General features: G+C 43.8%; 1 protein-coding gene across 6 annotated transcripts; it reads right to left on the reverse strand.

Annotated features, from left to right (window-relative positions):
- Nucleotides 1-102: 102 nt before the first annotated feature.
- PHC1 (polyhomeotic homolog 1) lies at nt 103-19,403 on the reverse strand. 6 transcript variants are annotated; one of them, XM_063075293.1, is made up of 15 exons: nt 19,269-19,403; nt 16,303-16,460; nt 15,095-15,256; nt 14,277-14,357; nt 13,603-13,752; nt 12,858-12,989; nt 7,762-8,254; nt 5,576-6,372; nt 4,913-5,060; nt 4,453-4,664; nt 3,767-3,881; nt 2,875-2,983; nt 2,509-2,659; nt 1,871-2,102; nt 103-1,102 (listed from the first exon to the last, which is right to left on the reverse strand). In XM_063075293.1, the coding sequence occupies exons 2-15, from the start codon at nt 16,414-16,416 to the stop codon at nt 948-950; spliced, it is 3,051 nt and encodes a 1,016-aa protein (XP_062931363.1). In that variant the 5' UTR covers nt 16,417-16,460; nt 19,269-19,403; the 3' UTR covers nt 103-947. The 6 variants fall into 6 exon arrangements, with proteins under 6 accessions (XP_062931363.1, XP_062931362.1, XP_062931366.1 ...); XM_063075292.1 differs by having other exon boundaries at nt 12,858-13,013; XM_063075296.1 differs by having other exon boundaries at nt 15,146-15,256; nt 19,269-19,402.
- Nucleotides 19,404-21,470: the final 2,067 nt, after the last annotated feature.

Below are 21,470 nucleotides of genomic sequence, written 5' to 3' on the forward strand. Positions count from 1 at the left end.
TGTACAAAAACAAAGATTAAAAAAAAAAATGTTGGTGGTCTAGTCATTTGTGTGAAAGAAGTGGGGTAGCGATGCTGGAATGGAGGAACAGACAACTGAGACCAATTTTCATCCTTTTACTGAGGAAGAAAAAATATTTAATATTTTTGTTGTATAAGGAATAGTGCTAAGGCAGGTACTTAATACTCCTGACCTCAGCCCCACACACTCCTGTTTTATAAAGCTATAGGACAGAGCAGAGTTGGAATTGGAAAGAAAGGTAGGGTAGAAGATAACAGATAAACTGGAAGGAAGCAGCGGGATGCAGAAAGAATGACAACAGCCACAAGTGTGCCAGTCAAACACTTTTAGTCCCTGCAGCAAGTCAGAAAGATGCAGACCAAGTCTCTACAGTGGCTGGTGACCCTGCCATGGGTGCAGGAGAAAATATTCAATACTAAGGGAGTAAGTGACAACAAAGAAAACTCTGAGCCACAGCTACAGTGGGACAATCCAGAGGGAAGAGGGAGAGTATCAGATTTTGCTAAAACCCTACCTCTCCCACTGGGAAGGCAAACCTACATCCCACCCATTTCATTGCCTTACCATACTATGTATTCCTCCTCTTGGAGAACTGAGACCCTGGCTAGACGGTCCAGTCCAGGATAAGGCTGAGCAGTCCTAGTTCTCTAGACTGCCACTTTTATAAAGATTGTATTAGGGTAGGTGGGAATGGTGAGAATTGTAAAGACTTAAAAAAATAAAGTAGAACCCAGAGAAAATGTCAAAGCTGCCACCATGTAGCACCAGCAACCAATTCTTGCACTTGTCTTCCCTGTCTCAGTAATTCCCCCTACAGAAAGTTACGTAATTGGAACAGCTCTTCCCTGCAGTCTCTGCTGGTACCAGGGTATAACCTGGGCAGTGGGGAGTGTCTGCCTTAGGCTGATTTGTGCAAGAGGGCCACCTTAGGTCTCCTTGAGGACATTTATCTTGGCGCAGATCTTGAGGGCAGGGCCCAACTTGATATTCATGGCACTCATAAGATGTTCTTCCTTAAGTAATAAAAGGGCCTGTCCATCAATCTCCTGGGAGCGGAACTCCTCTGCAATCTCTTGGCAGCCTAAAAGGAAATGGTGAGAACACATATGAAAAACTGCATGAAAGCACCAGAAGATAGGAGGGGGAAACTAAAGATGAAGAAACTGCAGCCTAGCGATGGTTAATCCCAGAGTTCTGATATGACATGCTTTGAAAGCAAAATGAAATTAGAGCAACTGGCTATTTTTAAAAAAAGGAGCCAAGATCAAGAAAGGAGTAAGTTTTTCAACCACATTCAACAACTTCATTCAAATAACTTGGGGGGAAGGGGGGTACCGCAAAAACATAATACCTGTTTTCTTTTACACTGGCAAAAAGATCAAAGTTAAGAGCCTTTATGACATTTTGTTAAGGGCTCAGAATTCAGACAAGTAGGAAGGATAGGGTGATTTTCTTCTCTGGAGTCAAGAAAAGTCCTGCCTTGATGGGAGCAGAGTAACAATAGTGCCTTAGTTTCCAATTCCCTTCTCAATGAAAAGTCTTATCCATGGGGTAACACAGTCAATCATACATAAAAAATAAATTTTATACAAAAAGTACTGGTGAGAAATACAGCTGAATCAGATATGGAAATCAAACATTGCAAAACTGCTGACAAGGTAGAAGACGATGTCAACCCAGAAATTAGGAAATCAGGCTGTAGGCAAGCAAATATCAATAGCAGGACCTCTATACTACCATACTCAAGCCCCTACTGCTTAAAAGTTAATTATTTTCCCTTTTACAAAGGCCCACATGGGATAACCCAGGGATATGCAGACCTGAGTTCTGCTGGAGAGGCCCTCAGTACCTTGGAGAGAAGCAATAAACTCATACACCTCCTCTACGCTCCATCGGTTAGGATTACTGGACAGGAACACAGGGTTGATGCCATGTAATTCTGGTGTAGGTGGAGCTGTATTGGGGTTCCCCAGGTCACGTTCTCCATGCCCAGCTCTTACTGATAAAGGCCCAGGAGATGTTGGGGAGAGTGCTTCATCATAACTGGAATTATCTGAACCCCGGCTAGAGTCCTCTTGACCCTACAGAGAAAACAGCAAAACAGGTCAAGAACAACAGTGTCAAGAGTTCCCTCTCCCCTCCCCGACCACCCTAGGCATGATCTCACCACATGTGAAATAATCTGCATTTCATTTGCAAATGCCCAAAGTCTAATATCGGGTACCTCTCAAGCATAAACTGTGACACCTCCTTGATTCTCACTTTGTACTAACAATTGGCCTAGATTTTTCTCTACTCAAGTACAGCGCAAGGATTGATGGACACATGAACCAGTACTCAGGTGAGACAAAGGAGGTCAGGTTCTCTTGGAATCAATGTGAAAGCAGAGTTCTGGTCACACACCCTTTTACCTGGGCAAAGGAATTGCCCTGTAGAGGAAGAAAAAGGACCATTTTAAAGGCTGCCAGCTCTACAACAAAAGCTCACCCGGTGGCGCTTGCCCTGGATCTTGGCACGGGCAATGTCAGAGGAGCTGCGACGGGGCCCACGCCTGCGAACTCGAGCATAGTTGGCCTCTTGAAACTCTTTCATTTTTTTCCTCTTCAGCCGGAACTGGTGGCTACAGCTCACGTTGTACCTACAGGACAGGAAATACACAGGACCTGAAAGGTGCTATAGACCACCTTGCTATGCTGCCCTAAATGTGATTTGGTATGTTAAGAGCTGATTTGGAGAAGAGAATGAAAGCAAAGAGGGAGACATAAAATGACAGCTGTGAGATGATCCTGGAGAAGGAGTGTGACAGACAGAGAAATCAGTGCTGAGGGATGAGGAAGCAGGTGCCCACCGTACCTCTTAGCACAAGTCATGGAGCAGAACCTCTTAGAGCCACGGAACTGCTCTGCGGGGGCGTACTTCCCACAGTACTCGCACTTCAGGAGATTTGCCTTCTTATCCAACTCTGAAAAACAAGGCATTGCAGAGAGCCACCATGGGCTTCTGTCATCCCTAAGGCCATCATTAGGCCTGGAACCGAATTCTAATTATTCTCAGGGTTTGCCCACAAAGATTTATATAATCTGAGAATCCCTAAAACACAAAGTTCAAAATCTAAATCCACAAAGACTTGTCCCTCCAGAACATGATGAAGTCTTAAAGTCTTCCTAACCTTAAACCAGACTATTTCCATTTTAGATGTCTTACTAATTTTATCCTAATTCATACTCTCAGATTTCAGATATGATTCCATTTCTGAATAGGAAAGAGGAACTAATTACTAATGCTTAGAAATATATAACATTCCTCTCCCACAAAGATTTTCAAAAGCAAGAGGGAAAATGTAAATAAGAGTCCCTAATATAGACTATAAAATCTAGAATAAGGAGAACTGAAAAGAAAGAATATAAATGTCTTATTTTATATCTTTTGAATAAGAGTCCCTAATATAGACCATAAAATCTAGAATGAGAACTGAAAAGTAAGAATATAAATGTCTTATATCTTTTGAATAATTTTTTTATATCTTTTAAGAATAATTCAACAGGTTATTTTAGCTTGATAAAATTCCCCTAATCCTATAACTCCTGATTCTACATACGCTGATACATAATATGGTTTCTGTGGGTAGATGGACTTCATATAATTCCTACTTTAAATAAATTGGTAATTGCTATTTTACACTGAGTCCTCAAACATATCTCCAGGAGGCTCCTCCCCCCGGAAGGACCTCTAAATAAATACTCACCAGCAGATGGGCTGTCCCCTCCCAAAGGGCCACCTGACTGATTCTCATTCAGCACTGTTGGGAGGCCAGTCTGTAGTGGCTTCTCAGACTCCTTCAGCAACTGAGAACAACCCACCTGTCCCAGAAAAAGTTTACAGTGAATTTAGCCTCTTTTTTGCTTTCCCAGCATTTCCCACCATGATGTCTTTGCCTAGATCTCTAAGTTAATGGCCAAGTCCAGTTCAGAGAGAATCACTTTCAATATGGCAATTGAGAGTCTCAAACTGGCTTTTTCCAGATAAGCCACTGGAGAACAGGTTCCTGCCCTGGCTCCCGAGTTTGTACTTTTCCTTCCTAAGCTTTAGGGAATGCATGAGGAGTCAAGACACCTGAGTTCTAATCCTGATTTTGCAGCTGATGGTACCTAGGAAAGTCCCTTCACTTCTAAACAACATAGTTAACCAAAGTGGACATTTTAGCTTTAAAGGTTACTTTCTTCCTTTTTGTCTCCTCTTCCCAACATTTTCATCTTCTGGTCCACACACTTTCCTTTTCTCTTCGTTCCCTTTTTTACAACTAAATAAACAGGACAACCGAACCATTCTCTAATAATTAGTTCTGTGTCTTTTGTTTTTAGTGGAGTTTGAAAAGACAACAATCAGACCAAGTCCCCACTTGAAAGTCCCACCTTATGGCCCTGCCCTTACCGGGAAAGGTTCTGCTCCTTCCTGGATAACAAAGCCTTCAATGATGTGGGTGAGAATCTGGGGCTTCACAATGGCTTGTGGGGGTTTTGAATCACCCATTTGTCTGGACACCATGGCTAACGTAGGAGGTGGTGCTGATGGGGCAGGGGTCAAGGCTACTAATTCACTGCTTGGGGTATTAGCATTCACACTGACCACTGGTTCAGCTTTCTCTGGAAAACAAACACAGATTAAGGAAGAGATATGATGACATAATTGATCCATCTATCAGCTTAACCAGCCTGATCTTCCACAATACATGTTCACCCTTGATCATTCACGCTGGATTCCGTTTTTGAGTCTACTCATTTGTCCAAGTTCAGGCCCATTTTCGACTGAACCAGATTTATCTTTTAGCTCACTCAGAGCTTTCCTCTATTCTCTGTGTACTCCAACAGCATTTTCGAAGCCAGTTACTCACCTCCAAGACTGCTCTTCTCCTCCATGACCTTTGGGCTCTCTGCTACTGGAGAGGCCTTGGCAGGAAGCATTGACCCCAATGTGGAGACATCATCTCTCTCCTCCTCAGACTCAGCCTTGCGTTTGACAGCCAATGTCTGGGGTTTACCCTACATAGTGAAGAACGGGAAAGAAACCAAGGTTTAGGAGTGAAGGATAAAGAACCACAATTACTCCCACATACTCAGAGCAAATTTTCTTAGTTCCAAATTCCCCAATTTGTATACTTCCCACATTAAAATTCCTGGTTATTCCCAAGAAGTATAATTTTCATAACAGGACAAAAGAAAATGCATCATTATTTAGTCCTTACTTAAACCTTAAAACCCTATATTTGTTACGGACCAAACAAGAACTATTTTTTCCAAAGACTGATTTGGTTAAGGCTATCTTGATCTAACTTAGTACATATCCAAAAATCCAGAATAATTTCAATAATAAATTTAGGAGTATGAGTTCAGATATTACATACATTAATGTCTCTCTTATAAAAAAGCAGCAGATAAATATCAGTTGTACCCTTCTGAACTCTTTATTCCCTTATTAAATTAAGCTTTATTTCTTCTCAACCCTAGGTCCACTCTCGTGGGTGATAGTGGCTTAAAAACCATCAGATATCACTCACCGGCAGGTGCACAGACTGCATGTAGAAGGCAGCAGGGACCTGGGCTACAACAGGTGAGGAGGTGGTAGCCCCACCCTTGACCACATGTGCTGTCCCCTGCACAGGAGCAAGGGTCATCCCAGGGGCCAGTGTAGGAGGGCACTCCTGTAGTGCACCAGGAGCCTGGGATGAAGGTGGTGAGGAGGCCAAATGGGTCTGACCAGGCTGCACTGTACCTGGCATCCCCCGGGAAGTAGGTACAGCAGCTGCCAGCTGTGCCAACCCCAAAGCCTGTGCCTGGGCTGTACCTGGCTGCCGGGTGCCCACAACTTGCACAGGGATATGGGGTGGTGGTTGCTGGGTAGCAGACATCTTAGCAGCCCCTAACTGAGGAGGCTTGATAGGCGTTACAGGTGGTTTGGATTGGATGGGGATGGGTGGCTTGGGGGTTGGGTCAGGTGGAAGGGACAGAGGTGAAGACTGAAGCATGGGTTGAACAACCAGGGTTTGGGCTTGCTGCTGGGACTGGGAAGGTGGGACCTGCTGAGTAGGTGGGACCTGCGGTGGCTGAGGGGCAGTGAGGGTTGTGGCTTGCTGCTGTTGCTGCTGTTGCTGCTGCTGCTGCTGCTGCTGCTGCTGCTGCTGCTGCTGGGCCAGCTGGAGGTGTGTGGCTGTGTGAAGCAGCTGGGACTGACGGTGCTGGAACTGTTGCTGGTGGTGGATGGCAATCTGCTGCTGGATCACCACCTGCTTCTGCTGGAGATGGATCTGCTGCTGTTGCTGAATCAGTGAATGGGGCTGGATCTGTGTGTAGGTGGCTACAGAACAAGCCCAGAATGGAACAAAGAGAAAAAAAAGCGGAAAATAATAATCATTCTAAATTAAAAGTCAAACAATCTTTCCAAGGTGTTCCTAGTACTGGAATCATACAATGAATGGAAATCTAGCCTTATGGAACTTGGATATCACCTCATACAGACTGTTTCCAGAGTCAGACATTACTAACTACCTCTAGTCTTAAAGATTTCAAAGAACAAACTCCCTTGCTTAATCACTGAACAATCCTCAGTGATTTCTTTATTTTCTTTGCTATACTTAAGTATCATATCCTTTTACTCTGTACTCAGCAAAGGAGAATGGTTGAACCCTCCTCCATATAAGACTGAGTTTCTCAAAGGCTGATTTCATGTTTTATTCATATTCACATCCCTAGAACCCAGCCCAGTGCCTGACACATGAGAAGCACATAATATTCACTGAGACAATAAATACCCAGAGTTAAAGATACCAACATTTTCTATCATCAGTTTAGGTCACCCTCTAAGAAGTCTTAAGAGTCTGCAGCTGTGCGCTCTGACTGTGCTCCATTTCCTCCACTGTAAACTGGGGTTGACAATGTCTATCCCTCCATATTTTACTAGATTGTCCAGAGAACACACAAAGTATGCAGTATGAGAGCACTTTGGAAACAGAAGTGCTACAGTATGTAAATATCAAAGACTGACAATACAGTGATAATTAACTCTTACTATTTTGTGAGTAAATTATCCAAATACTGTATATCAATGACTGGTGGGTGCTATAAACAAAGGTAAAAATCAACATTACCAAGTAAAGTACACACAGCTAACTATATCTGACCCACAGTCTGAAAGCAAGTATAAGCTATTTTAAGGTTATTATGATTTATTCTTTTTTATTCTCATCACTGATACAGATAATCACAGATTGGCTATATTAAACCACGGCTCTACTTGCTAGTCTTAAGTGCTCTAAGGCATTTATACTGTATGTGCTCTCCACTGGACCAACTAACCACATTAAACACAGAGTGACGAAAGAGTTCATCCCTTATACTAAATTGTAAGTTACATAAGAACAGCGAATCTGCTTTTCAAAAATATATTCCCAGCACCTCCTAGGATACGGGAGGCAATTCAGTAAGAACTGGGTGAACGGATGGATAGGGAGAGTAAACTCAAGAACTCATGGCCTCAGAAAGTAGACAAAGCAACTTGTAAGCTGACTACTACCTGGTGGAAACAGACAGGATCTGTATCTGTTACCTGTCCTCCTGTCCCTGAACTAATGTAATATGTCCAAGGCTGATGTGATTCTTTCCTTCCACTACTCCAGGGCCAAGAGAAGCAGAAAGAAAAGTACTCTAAAGATTTCAAACAAGTTCTGAGACAATGACGACGACTTACCTGAGCTAATAAGTGTCTGACTGGGGGCGGGTGTAGCTGTCCGTGTCAAGTTCATGCCCACATTCTGCTGTCCACTCCCATCTGCTTCTGCCTTTTTGGCTGCTGCACTTTCTGCCTCTGTCTGGCTGCCCTGGCTCACAGTCACTGTCTGGGCTGTAGGCAAGGGCTGCACCACACCTGTGCCCTTTCTGGGACAGCTCCCACCACCCATTCCTGAGGAAGGCAATTGACCCAAACCTCCAGGTGCCTGGCCACCTCCACCTGGACCCATGGACCCAGGGATGCTATTCCCACTACCTCCACCAGCTTGACTAAGGTTGAGGGACTGGCCTGAGGCCCCAGAGGAAGCCTGTGCCATAGCTAGGGCCTGGCTAGAGGCCTGGGAGAGGCTAGAGACAGGGGAGGCTCCAGGAGGAATGGCCTTCTGAGTGGAGCCTTGCATTTGGGGTCCTTGGGCTGGGGCCTGTTGGTTCCTCATTGCCAAGTTCTGCACCTGAAAGATACGAAAAAATAGATTAAGAAAAGGAGGACAGAAGCCATTAAAGTGAGATTTCTGTAACTGATTCAAAAGCAACAAAGGTATCCAGTGTCAGAGTCCACAGCCCACCTCACCTTGTACCACCTTTATGACAATATACAGGCACACCTAGTTTTACCGTGCTTTGCTTTACTGCACTTTCCAGATATTGTGTTTTTTTACAAATTGAAGGTTTTTGGCAACCCTGTGTCAACCAAGTCTATCGGTGCCGTTTTCCCAACAGCATGTGCTCACTTTGTGTCTGTGTCACATTTTGGTAATTCTCACAATATTTCAAACTTTTTCATTATTATGTCTGTTATAGTGACCTGTGATCAGTGATACTTGATGTTACTGTTGTAACTGTTTTGAGGTGCCATGAAACCATGCCCATATAAGATGGCAAACTTAAATGTGTGTGTTCTGACTGCTCCACTGACTGGCCATTTCCCATCTCTCTCCTTCTACTTGGGCCTCCCTATTCCCTGAGACACAACAGTATTGAAATTAGGACAATTAATAACCCTATTATAACCATAATAATGGCCTCCAAGTGTGCAAGTGAAAGGAAGAGTCACACGTCTCTCTCTTTAAATCAAAAGCTAGAAATGGAAGGCATGTCAAATGCTAAGATAGGCTGAAAACTCGGCCTCTTGCACCAGTCAGCCAAGTTGTAAATGCAAAGGAGAAGTTCCTGAAGAAAGTTAAAAGTGCTACTCCACTGAGCACACAAATGGTAAGAAAGTGAAACCACCTTATTGCTGAGATGGAGAAAGTCTTAGTGGTCTAGATAGAAGATCAAGCCAGCGACAACATTCACTTAAGCCAAAGCCTAATTCAGAGCAAGGCCCTATCTTCAATTCTACAAAGGCTGAGAGAGGTAAGAAAGCTGCAGAAGAAAAGATTGAAGCTGGCAGAGGTTAGCTAATGAGGCTTAAGGAAAAAAGCTGTCTCCATAACATACAAGTGCCAGGTGAAGCAGCAGGTGCTGATGTAGGAGTTGCAGCAAGTTATCCGGAAGGTGTAGCTAAGATCCCTGATGCAGGTAGCCACACAACATGTTTTCAATGCAGACAGTACAGACTTATATTGGGAGAAAATCCCATCTAGGACTTTCAGAGCTAGTGAGAAGTCAATGCCTGGCTTCAAAGCTTCCAAGGACAGGCTGACTCTCAGCACTGTTAGGGGCTAATGCAGCTGGTGACTTTAAGTTAAAGACAATGCTCATTTACTGTCCTGAAAATCCAAGGGCCCTTAAGAATGATGCTAAATCTACTCTGCCTATGCTCTATAAATAGAACAGCAAAGCCTAGATAACAGCACATCAGTTTACAGCATGGTTTACTGAATATTTTATGAATATTTTAAGCCCACCGTTGAGACCTACTGGTTGGAAAAAAAAAATTCTTTTCAAAATATTACTGCTCCTTGACAATGCACCTGCTCAACCAAGAGCTCTGATAGCGATGTACAAGGAGGCTAGTGTTGTTTTCATGCCTGCTAACACAACATCCATTCTGTGGGCCCACAGATCAAGGAGTAATCTCGATTTTCAAGTCCTATTATATATGAAATACATTTCATAAGGCTATAGCTGCCATAGACAGTGATTCCTCTGATGGATATGGGCAAAGTAAACTGAAAACCTTCTAGAAAAGTATTCACCATTCTAGATGCTATTAAGAACATTCAAGATTCATGGCAGGAAGTCAAAATATCAACATTAACAGGAGTTTGGAAAAAGTTGATTCCAACCCTCAAGGATGACTTTGAGGGGTTCTAGACTTCAGTGGAGAAAGTAGCTGCAGATGGGGTAGAAAAAGCAAGAGAACTGCAATTAGAAGTGGCGCCTGAGGATGTGACTGAACTGCAACAATCTCATGAGAAAACTTTAAAAGATGAGGAGCTGCTTCTTACAGATGAGCAAAGAAAGCAGTGGTTTCTTTTTTTTTTTTTTTTTGGTGGCTGGCAGGAAAGTGGTTTCTTAAATGGAACCTATTCCATCTACAGAAGAGAAGATGAATAAACGATAGTATATGCATACAATTATACAAAAATTAAAATTAATAAACTACCATGACTGCAACAAAATAAACAGATCTTGAAAATATGCTATTAAGCAAGCATTCTCAAAAAGATTACATACCAGCACAAGCACCTGATAAATATAAATATAAATAAGATATATATATGGTGTCTGGGATTTACTTCCAAATAATCCACAGACAGAAGAAAGGGCCTGAATAGACTGGCTATGTATTGATAATTATCGAAGCCAGATGGCTGTATATAGGGATTCACATACTTTCTCTGTTTTTGTATGTGTTTGAAATTTCCCATAATAAAAAGTACTTTTTAGAAATACACATAGATGCCAAAAAAAAAAAAATTATACACACACACACACACACACACACACAAAGGAGCAATAAAAATGTGTGAAAAGGGAGCCAATGGAAGGATGAACCCAGAAATCAGAATGAACACAACCATGGGTGGGGCACACAGTCGACAGAACTGGGGATGGCTTATTACATTATTAAATATCACTAAATAAATAAAAGTGGGCCATAAATGGACCAGTGATGAGAGTGTCATGAGCCAAGGATTATGATTTATCAAATTCCGTATACCAGAGGTACAATTAAAAATAAAATTACCAAGGTCAAGAGTTTGAATCCCTATACCAGCCAGCACCAAAAAAAAAAAATAATAACAAAAATAAAATCAGTAACAATATATATTTCCTTACTTTAAAAAAATTATCCTGATTGTAAGGTGAAAGAGGATTATAAGTAGATGAGATTGAACTCAATAAGACCATTTAAAAAACTAGCACAGTAATCCAGAAGAAAATGATCAGAACCTGAATTCAGGCAGCAGCATTAAAGAAGAGGGGACAGCTTTTGAGAGATATTTACAAGAATCATCAGGACAGGGTGCTGGGGCACGTATTATCCAGCAATTATACCAGATATTAGTTTTTCTAATCAGCTTCCTTTCCATAATGGCTATTTCAAACTTTCCTACTCTCTTATAACTCAGAACCACCTTCTCTTTCTCCTCTCTTCACCTCTGCAGAGAAAATAAAAACCATTTTACGAGCATTACGTAGTCGGTTCTACCACCTGCCTGCATACACACCCTTCCCTTTCCCCTTCTCTCCTTTCTACCCTTCTACTTGTCAAATGGCAATCCTTCTCTGTGCTCTGGATCCTGTCTCCTCCTGTCTTCTCAAGAAGCTCCTAATAGTCACTGTCTCCTGTCTCTTCAGCTTCTCCTACTCTATCGGCTCCCTCCCATCACCATGTCTGAACCACAAATTCCCCTCCCCCAGCTTTGCCCCCCTTTTCTGTCACAACTAACTTTTAACAATTGTTCATTCACTGTATTCATTCCCCCTATCCATTCATTCCTCAAACTCACACTACTTTGGATTCAAGCCACCCCCCAACTGAAACAGCTCTCCCTCCATATAAATCCATCCTTCTTTCCCTCTCTACTACATCTGAAAGAGATGAGTACTTCCCCCTCCATGCACACACGCACGCGCACGCACACGCACACGCACACACACACAAACTATGCCCTAACACTTGCTGTTCTCTCTCGTTTACTTCACTCCAAGTCAAATCCTACTCATCCTTCATGACTCTGTTCAAGTATTCCACAAACCCGTTGCAAAATAATGCAGCCAACTCTTCTCTAAACAAGTGTCACTCAATGTTAGTACCATTTAGTGTAGCACTTTTGTTCTCTAAGCTCTTTGAAGACCACTCAAATTTTAATTTTCCAAAATTTCTAGTTCATATCTGAGCGCACCAATAGAAAGAGCTTGGGCTGGCCAGATAGCTCGGTTGGTTAGAGCATGAAGCTGTAACACCAAGGTCAAAGATTTGGGTCTCTATACCAGCCAGCCACCAAAAAAAAAAAAAAAAAAAAAGTTGAATATCTACTTTCTAACTGATAAATTAGAAGGATGAGATAATTAAATAAGATCCTAGTTTGCATCCCATCCATAAGAAGCTAAAAATTCAGGCTCAAAAATATATCTTGAGAATAAATCATGGGAAGTTATGGTGAGAAAGACCTTTACTGGGAAAAAAACAGTGAACCAGAATAGGAGACTAAAAGTTGGAAACTACAGTAACTCATGAGCATTCCTCCAGAAACTCAGCAGGTCTGCTTCACATCTAGCAGTAGCACATCTAACAGCAGAATTCCTTCAATCATTCCTTATCCTCAAAAGACAGTACTATGACAGGGAATTAAGACTCCCTGAATAAAACTAAGCCACAGAAGACTAAAAGGACGATCAGGAAATTTACCCCGTATTGAGAAAAAAGACTTCCCAGATCCTCAGGGCTATTTTCAAGCAAAACTACTTCCCTTTCTAACTCAAATAAACTCAAAAGTTGTAATGGATTCAAATTCTTAGTGATTAAGGGAAGGAAAAACAAAATACACAAAAAATAAGAATTCTAAAAAATGGTAACGGGACAGAAGGGTCGGCCCTGGTCCACGGTCGTCCCTTCATCCTCCCCAGCGCCCATCCACAGGTAAAGTGGTCGCCACTGACCTGATCTGTGTCTGCATGAACTCCAGGAGACTGAGCAGATGGCACCTCCTGCTGCACTGCAGCCACCGCCCCGTTAGGCATCAGAATGAGTTGGGAGGCGAGAGGCACATTCCGGCCCAGGGTCCGGTTTACCTGCAACAGGTTTCCCAGCTGTGGCTGGCAAGGAGAGGAGAAAGAGGAAGAGCAAGAAGACAAGAGGAAAAGAAGAGACAGAAGAAATGGAAGGGAAGGACCACAAGACAAAATAAACAGAAGATACTGAACAGCTAAGCCCTGCCTGCCCCTTTCCACACCAACCCAGGAGCCTCTTACTCTCCATATGCAATGGATCATCCAGAAGAAAACCTAGAAGGCGTAGACAACTACAGATTGATAACAAATAGTCGAACATCAAAGAACTTGAGATGAGAATTTTAGAACAAGTATCTATATACAGTAAGTAGACAGGCTGAGAGATGACACTTGGAATTTGTGTGCTTGAGCAATAGGTTTAAAGGTCAGACTGTATGCAACACTGTTTTGGCCAAATGTTATGGCCAACATCTTCTAGCTTAAAATCTCAATGTAACCTGCAGGCTACCTGTGAACACTGAGCATAACTTCTAGGGTGAGGCACAGGAAGTAGATAAGTTTCTCTCAAAATATCAGGGCAACCATGGTTAAATAAAATAGCTTCCACTCACGTCCTTCCCAGGGACAGAACAATTATGCCCATGGGACAACGGTGACTGTGTGTGTGGCTTACCCGTAGATACATCTGGGCCTGAGACTGGTTGAGGGGTGGAGAGGTGGTGTTGCCCAGTAGCACAGATTGCGTCAAGGTGGTAGCACTGGGAGAGCTCACACTCTGGGATCGGCTGATGAGCTGGGCAGCCGACGTGGTGGCCAGATTGATCTGTGTGATAAGAAAGGAACCAGGACTAAGGATTTGGAAGAGGTAAAAGGAAATGTACATGACTGACAAATTTAGAGTGACACAGTCCAGAACGGAATACCTCACTTTCACGGAGTCAGGGGGAAATACATAACTTCCTATCCAAAACTGTCATCCTGGCTACTTTGGGATATTACCAATGTGGGGGGGGGGGGGGGGGTGAACAGGCCCTAATCACTGGCGTTAACAGTTGAGAAGGCAAAAGAATGAAATGGAACAGATTTTACTTCTCATTGAAGGGTCCAGAAATTAGTCTTTCCTTTGTTATCTCCTCTTCTTCTCAAGGATTTCTTCCTCGTTTCTTAGACCCTCACTAAAGACTCCTATGTAGATCCAAGTTGGTTACTTTCCCTTTCACTACCATTCTCTACATAAGAACAGAAATATCCACTGATGGTTCAGTGAGCACTCTCAGATCAGCTGCGCAAAGTAGATTAACCCAGAGACGAAGAGCCAGGGGTCTCCGTGGGAGAGGCAATACTCACTGAGGCCTGGGTGGTGGTAGTCTGCTGCTGTGTAGTGCTGGTGTTTGGAGAGCTGGCCTGCCGACTGGCAGCAATTGTGGCCTATTAAAGGTGAATGGAAACAAGAAACAGCAGAGACAATGACGGAAAAGACTCTCCATATTCCAGTAATAAATCACAGGCACAAAACATATAAGGATTTCAGGTACGAACACAGATATTCTGCTCTAAATGAGGAAAAGTATATTCGCTATGCTAATAAACCTCCCATTACCACATATGTTAATCCAATAACCCTCACATAACCCTCCTGGAACAGACAGGCAACTACCCTCCTGCTCCTACTTTCTTTTACATGGAAGAAGCATCTTTGGTCAGGTCACATCATAATCCACTGGTAAGTCTAGTCCAGAGCTATCCAATACAGATATAATGTGAGCCACACATACAATTTTCTAGTATGCACATTAAAGAAAACTAAAAAGAAACAGAAGTTAGCCTTAATAATTTATTTAACTCAAAATATCTAAAATATTATTGTTTCAGCATGTAATTAATATAAAAAAAATTACCGAGACATTTTACATCCTTTTTTTCACATCATGTCTTCAAACTCTAAAAATTTGGACTAGCCACATTTCAAGCACTAAGTAGCTACCTGCGGCTAGACTACCACACTGGACAGCACAGGTCTAGAACACGGCCATTCTACCTCTAAAAGGTGATTCTCCTACAGTTCTTATTGCAACCCCTACAGGAGAACAGGAAGCAGAGGAGACTCTGTCCCCAGCCTGGCTTAGTGCAGAATGCAATATGCCCCAAAAGTGTCCCCTACCCACCTGTAGTGCCTGTCCCCTCCCTCTCGGGCCAGCTGGCTGCTGACCTCTCACCTGCTGGACGGCAGCCAGGCTATGCAGCTGGGCATTACTGAGCTGCTGCTGGAGCATGAACTGGTGGAAATACTGAGCTGCATTGGGCTGCCGCTGCAGTGCCTGCAGAGCCTGGGAGAAGAAAGAGAGGACAAAACATTTAGAATGCACCACTCCTAACTCCTATTCTATATGAATCTCTGTAATCTGGTGAAAGGGAGCCATGGGAAGGAGAGAAAGCAAGGGAGATGGAAGACTGGGCTAAATCATCAACATCTGACTTGTCCATTTTCATCTTAGAACCAGTAAATCTATATAGTCCTCTAAATACTGGAGAAGCAATTAACTCTTGGTCTACTATCACATATAAAGAAAAGTAAAGCAGTGTAGTTCACATGAACTCTATTTCCCAAAGTGGGACCTGAAAATACATGATAATGCAAGGACTAGATAGGTTGAAAATAAGTGGGATATTGATTAGATGTTGTAAAGAAAAGAAGAAAATGAGACTGTATTTCAGGTATATAGTAAAGGCAATAGAGCCCTAAGGGGAAATTATTTTTAAAAAAGAATAGTGACTTCTGAAAGATTCTACTGGGTAAAATTTTCAACTAATTGGTATTTTTGAATATCTACAGTATAACATAACGGATATTTATAAAATTATACTGGTAGTTCAGTTTTAGTGTTAACTGGATTTTACTGTATTCTTATTCTTTAGTAATTAGAACTGGTCTTAGGCACAGTTATTCTAGTAATCAAAATATTTTGTTAAGTAAAAGGCCTCATTCCCTCACAGAATTTTAAAAACATGGAATTTGCTATTCGTCTAAAGATAAATCTCTGAAGAGGTCCATTACTTCCATTACTCAAGATGATTTACAAGACAGGCCAAAGATTCAAAACCAACAATCTATCGAGAAATGGTTAGTTAGAATCTAGCTAGATGGAATACACTGCTATTAAAAAGTCCCTAGTTGAAAGACTAAATTTCATTCTCTGCTTGCCCAAACCTCTGTAAACTCCTAAGATTCTCAGAGCTGGACGGGACCTTAGTTATCACCTAATCCAACTCTCCCCAATTTGCTGCAAAGGAACTGAGGACAATTATCTCCCAGTATCGTTACCTACTACAAGCCTGTACTCACAGATCACAGCCCCTCAGAGGTGAGCCTCACCTGCACTGCTTGTCGTTCATACAGTGACATTTGAGCTATCTGGGGCCGAGAGCTGCCCCCTGAGCTGGAACTCCCATTGGTGGAATTGGAGTTCTGCTCACTCTCAGTCTCCATGATAGTGGTCCAGGGTCCCCAAGGCTGGTGCTCTGACTCAAGACCTAGATGGAAGCAGTAAAGGATTAAAATTGATACCCTGATCCCAAACTGTTAACTTCATTGTTTATTTTCCAAGACCACAATAAGTCTATAAATTATCTAAGAATCTTCCTCTTCTTCCATAAACCATGATTTTTCTCTGACCTTAGAAGTCCCAAATCTCCAATACATGCTTACAACCATATCTTCCCCACACCACCCCCTTTTGAAGCTAAGCAGTGTCTCAAAAGAAACAGCCTTTTCATATTCCCTCATGACTGTCATTAAATAAAATGTAAGACAGTATCTTACAATAAATAGTAAGGCCACTTTACAGTCCCATGGTACTTTTTAACAGTTTAAAACCTTCCCATTTAAAATCTGCTGTTACCTTACTTTTATCTCCATCTGCATCATTATCATCTCAACAATGGTCACCATGCACTGAGAAGCTACTAGTTGCCTCCTCTCACTGGGCTAGGCACTTCACCTGTATTCTCTCTCACAGTGCTATAAGGTAAATATTATTATCCCCATTTTACAATTGTGGAAATAAGGTTTTCTGAGGTTAGAGAAGTAGCTCTAATGAGTATCAAATCTTTATACTAACACATGTTTCTTCAAACTAAAAAATCTGTGATTAAGGCAGTGTTATTCAGTATGAGTACCCATTATCTGCATCTTATGTTAAATGGGTCATAGAAGGTCATTAAACCAGGAGGCAGAAGAGCTAGCCTACAGCCCAGATAGCCCAAATAGCTGGGTGGTTCCAGCTCAGGCTACTAATAACAAACAACACCTGAGGCATGTCACTTTCTATCCTATTACCTCAGTTTCCCCATTTGCAAAGAAGGCTTCAAACTGAACGTAATATTATCATTTTAACAAATGATTCTCAGGTATGAAACATAATAAACAATAAAAATCTCCAAGAAAAAAAGATTCAACTTTTTGGTCTACTAACGTGTCACAATTTAACCTCTGGGGACCACACTAAAATCTGCAAGAAGACACATATGAAAACTTTGCCAAGAACCAAGCAAAGAGACAGAGGAGAGTCAAGAAGAAATATTCCTCTAAAACAACACTGACAATAAAGTCTTTTTGCTCATTCTTATTTTCTTTTCTCTTTTGTTAAACCTATATACTATATTCTCTATGTTTGAGGCAATGGGCCACTAGAAATATCAGGTCAAAGCAGTACTTGGTTTAGGAATGTAAACACTGAACTAGAATTCTGTTAAGGGCTGTCGACAGTTTTATTAGGGTGAATGGATTTACCTTAGGAATTGCACCGGAAACAAGCAAGCAAGCAAGGTAAGTAAAATCAAACTCTTTGGTCTTGGACATAAAGTTGAGGTTTCTTATTCTATTCCCAGCATCATCTGATCACATCATTATCCCCCAAGAACTCTAACCATCTCTTCGGTTTCATTCAGGCATAGCAAATGTCACTGCAAACATGGATATTACCCAAAAAGTACATAGGAGAAATCATATCAGCTTCAACCTAGTCTACCTTCTCCCCAGTCTTTTGCCAAAATATCAAAGCACTAAACAAATACAGACCCATGAATCCTCATTATCAGCATGTGAAGAAAAAAAGTGGGTAAGGATTAGAGGCAGCACGCATAGTTGCATAAATTACTGGACTTAAGTTCACTGGACTCAGAGACATGAGATCTCTTTACTAGCTATGAAGGAATAGTAATTCATACATTCATACATGAAAATGCTCATAAACTGTATGACCTCTCATATACCCAAAAATGTTAGTCTTATCAATATTTTTTTCAGACTGCGAAACAGAGATAGAGCTAGAAAGAGACCAAACTTAAAGTCTTTCAATAAAATCACAGGCTATTATCATAAAAACCAGGATTCCTGGATCCCAGGTACATAAATCTATTCATTTGCGATCGATGATGTGACTGCAAGATTAAATAAAGAAAATGAAGACAAACAGTTAGGGAGGCACAATAAATTGACATTTTTGGAATTAAACTGGAAGAGAAAGAAAAGCTGATCCATAGAGATCCTCCGGAGTAGCTAAGCCATGGCCATCCTGAACGGTAGCACCTGGGTGTGTATGGGTTGGACTGGGGAGGTGCACAGGCGGTACGCAAGGGAGCTAGAAAAGGACGTCGATGTGCACCTGGTACTGGGCCTACCGGATCAAGAGTTGGAGGAAGTCAATCTCCCTGCAGAAAACTGTGTCTGCTAGAAAGGATGGGGCATGGAGCAGGGGGCGGGAGAGGGGGGTGTTTCAGGGAAGACTGTGCCAAAGAAATGGAAGGAATCTGGAGAACAGGGGTAGCAGGCGCCCAGGGGTCCTTGTTCTACATGCAGTCCTGAGGAAAACGATGCTACCAAGAGAAATGAAATACACCGGGGGACGGGGACAGATACAGCGGTGCGCCGGGAGCGAAGTGACCCAAGTGAGCAGGGAAATGTGCACCGTGACGGCAGGGAGACAGCAGAAGTCACGCAACTGGAGGCTAGGGAAGCCAGCGGACCGTGAAGAGCGGGGAGGTAACCGGACAGCATGCTCGGATGGGAGGACCGAAGCCGGAGAAGCCAAAATGAGTGAGAAAGGGGCAGTCAGAAGCGACCGGGGTGACGGACAGACGGCACCGGGCACAGCGCGATGAGCAGCAGGAAGACTCGGACGGGCAGAGCCGCAGGACCGCAGAGCTAAGCGCTAGGGGCAGGCAGGGAAGCCGCCGGGGGAGGTACCTGGGGCGTCCCACAGGCGAGGTGGCTGCAGAAACATCCCCGCGCAGCCAAGCCCCCCGAGGTGCCGCCCTCCCGGCCCGCGGCCGCCCGGTTACCTTCGCGCGCGGCTCTGCACCCGCGTCCTCCCGGGGGGCGTCCGCCTCATGGGCCGGGGTCCCCGCTCGCCGGGCTGGGCGGGGGGTCGCTCGGCCTCCGCGGCGGGCTCCCCTCGCCTCCTCCCCTTCCTGGAGGGGCGGGGGCGCCGAGGGCGGGGTGGGAGGCGCCGGCGCGGCCGCGGCTCCCCGCCCCTCCCGCCGCTCCGGGTGCGGGCCCGGCCGCGCCTGTGCCAGGCCTCCGGGGCTCGCTCCGGGCCTGTCACTTCCTGCCCGGCCGAGAGGGTGGGGGCCTCGGGCCGGGGGCTGCGGGCCGGGCCGGAGGAGGGGGCCGGCGGGGAGGTGCTTCCGGGGCAGCCGGACCCCTCCCCGTCCCTCCCCCGCCCTCCCTCCGCGCGTCCCTCGCTTCCTGCCGGCGCCCGTTGCCATGACGACGCCGCTGCCGGGCCTCCGTGCTTCAGGGCCCGGGTTTTTTCTCTCTCTCGCTCGCTCTTTCTCCTCTTTTTCTCCCCTTCCTTCTCTCCGAGCTCTGCTGGCCGGTTGCAGCGACGACACTAGGAGAGTGCTGTCCTCTAGTGGGGAGCTCACCTCTCGGAGAGGAGAGGCAGATGCGACAAGGGAGGGAAGTGACGTGAAAGGGGAAAGAAGGTGTTTTCTGGAGCTTCTGGGAATAAGGGATGGAAAGAAAGGATCAAAGGGACCAACAGGCAGAGCGGGAGGAAGAGGAGCAGCCACCCTAGAGAAACGACACACTGGGAAGCGGGTAGAGCAGGGGCGAGGAGAGACAAGATCGAGGGAAAGGGCGGACTGTTGTTTAGTCCCGCACCTCAGCTCCAGGAAGGCGGGAAAGTGCTGCCCAGACGCGGGGACCAGGGGCAGCCGACGTCCTTTTAAAAGCAGCGAGCTAACGTAGCTTGCTTTGAATAGCATTTAAGTCTAACTTCTGGGATTTTTGTGTCTTGTGTTTTCTCCTTAGATTGAAATACGTGTGTAAAAGAACGACGGAAACAAGGGGAAAGGCAGGGGTATAAAGAGGTGTAGAACAATAGGGCTGTTCTGGGAACCCTGAGCATCTGCTGGGGGAGCCTTGGGCATTTTACTTATGATATCGGTTTATCAGTTTTTAATTCAGCCTTCCAACGTTCCACAAATATACATTTATAGAGTTCCTGCTGTGTGCCAGCCACTGGTGGGAAGCTTGCATGATATCAGTGCCCAAAACAAAGATAACGTCTTCATCATCCTTTGCAAAAGGGGCCGGGGGCGCCTTGTGGACTAATAACTAGGACTGATGTTTTTTTCTGTTGCCATAATAATAGTCTTTTCCTAACCTCTCTTCTAGCCAGTTATTTTTTGTCATCTCACTTTTCATCCTGTCCTTTACAGGACCACGCATGAGTTGTATTTAGAGAAGACATAAAAGTTGTTCTCTTTGTTTATAAATTAGATCCATTTAGACTTGCATTGAGAGAGGACTGTTTGAACTCCCAGCTCTTTACTTGTGGTAGCCAGGTTTATGTCACAAAAATCTCTGCCAGGCTTCTAGGAACCAGTCAGGCAAGTATGTGAGGAAAGAAGCCAGAGGGCAGCCAAAGGCCTAGAAGAGCAAAGACCTGGGGTGTGGGGAGGTAGAACGGTATGTTGCCAGGCCCTAGATGACAAGCATTGGCTGAGGATGAACTGAAAAGATTCTGGCAAGGAGCACCAGTGGTTAAAACTAGGTGAAGCATTAGTCACTTGAAACCTAGATTTTTGGCATGTCAAAGTTTAAAGCTTTCTTGCAGAGGCTTAGAAATGCATATTGAACCTAAGCTGAATTTCCTAGCACCAGTGAACAAATATAGATAATTTTCAGATTATGCAACATTCAGGCCAAGAAACATTACTTATGTGCTTCCACGGGTTCCATGGGAGAATTATTACTGTCTAAAGAAGGCCTGTAATTCCAAAAATAAGGAATCCAGGTGCCAGAGGGTACACACTCGTTTTTCCAATAACGTATAGAACTTGAGAATCTAGAGGTACATAGGAATTTCTCATTTTAGTCCCATCAGAAGTAGAGAAGAAACAAGAAAAAATTAAAAGCGACAAAGAAAAAAAGCGTGGAGGGGAATCACTACTATTGCATATAATTTACATTCCACCTCTAAAGATTTTTTTGTACTTCTTGGATCACCAACTCCTACATCATCTACTAGATGATGT

The sequence above is a fragment of the Cynocephalus volans genome, chromosome 12 (assembly GCF_027409185.1).
Source record: "Cynocephalus volans isolate mCynVol1 chromosome 12, mCynVol1.pri, whole genome shotgun sequence".
NCBI classification, from domain to species: Eukaryota; Metazoa; Chordata; class Mammalia; order Dermoptera; family Cynocephalidae; genus Cynocephalus; species Cynocephalus volans.

Coding starts and splice junctions, on each gene's coding strand:
- PHC1 (XM_063075292.1), bottom strand. CDS start 16,416: ATGGAGACTGAGAGTGAGCAGAACTCCAATTCCACCAATGGGAGTTCC. Junction 13,753..14,276: donor CTACCACCACCCAGGCCTCA/GTGAGTATTGCC, acceptor CTTATCACACAG/ATCAATCTGGCCACCACGTC. Junction 5,061..5,575: donor TGCAGTCTGTGCACCTGCCG/GTGAGTGATATC, acceptor TTCACTATGTAG/GGTAAACCCCAGACATTGGC.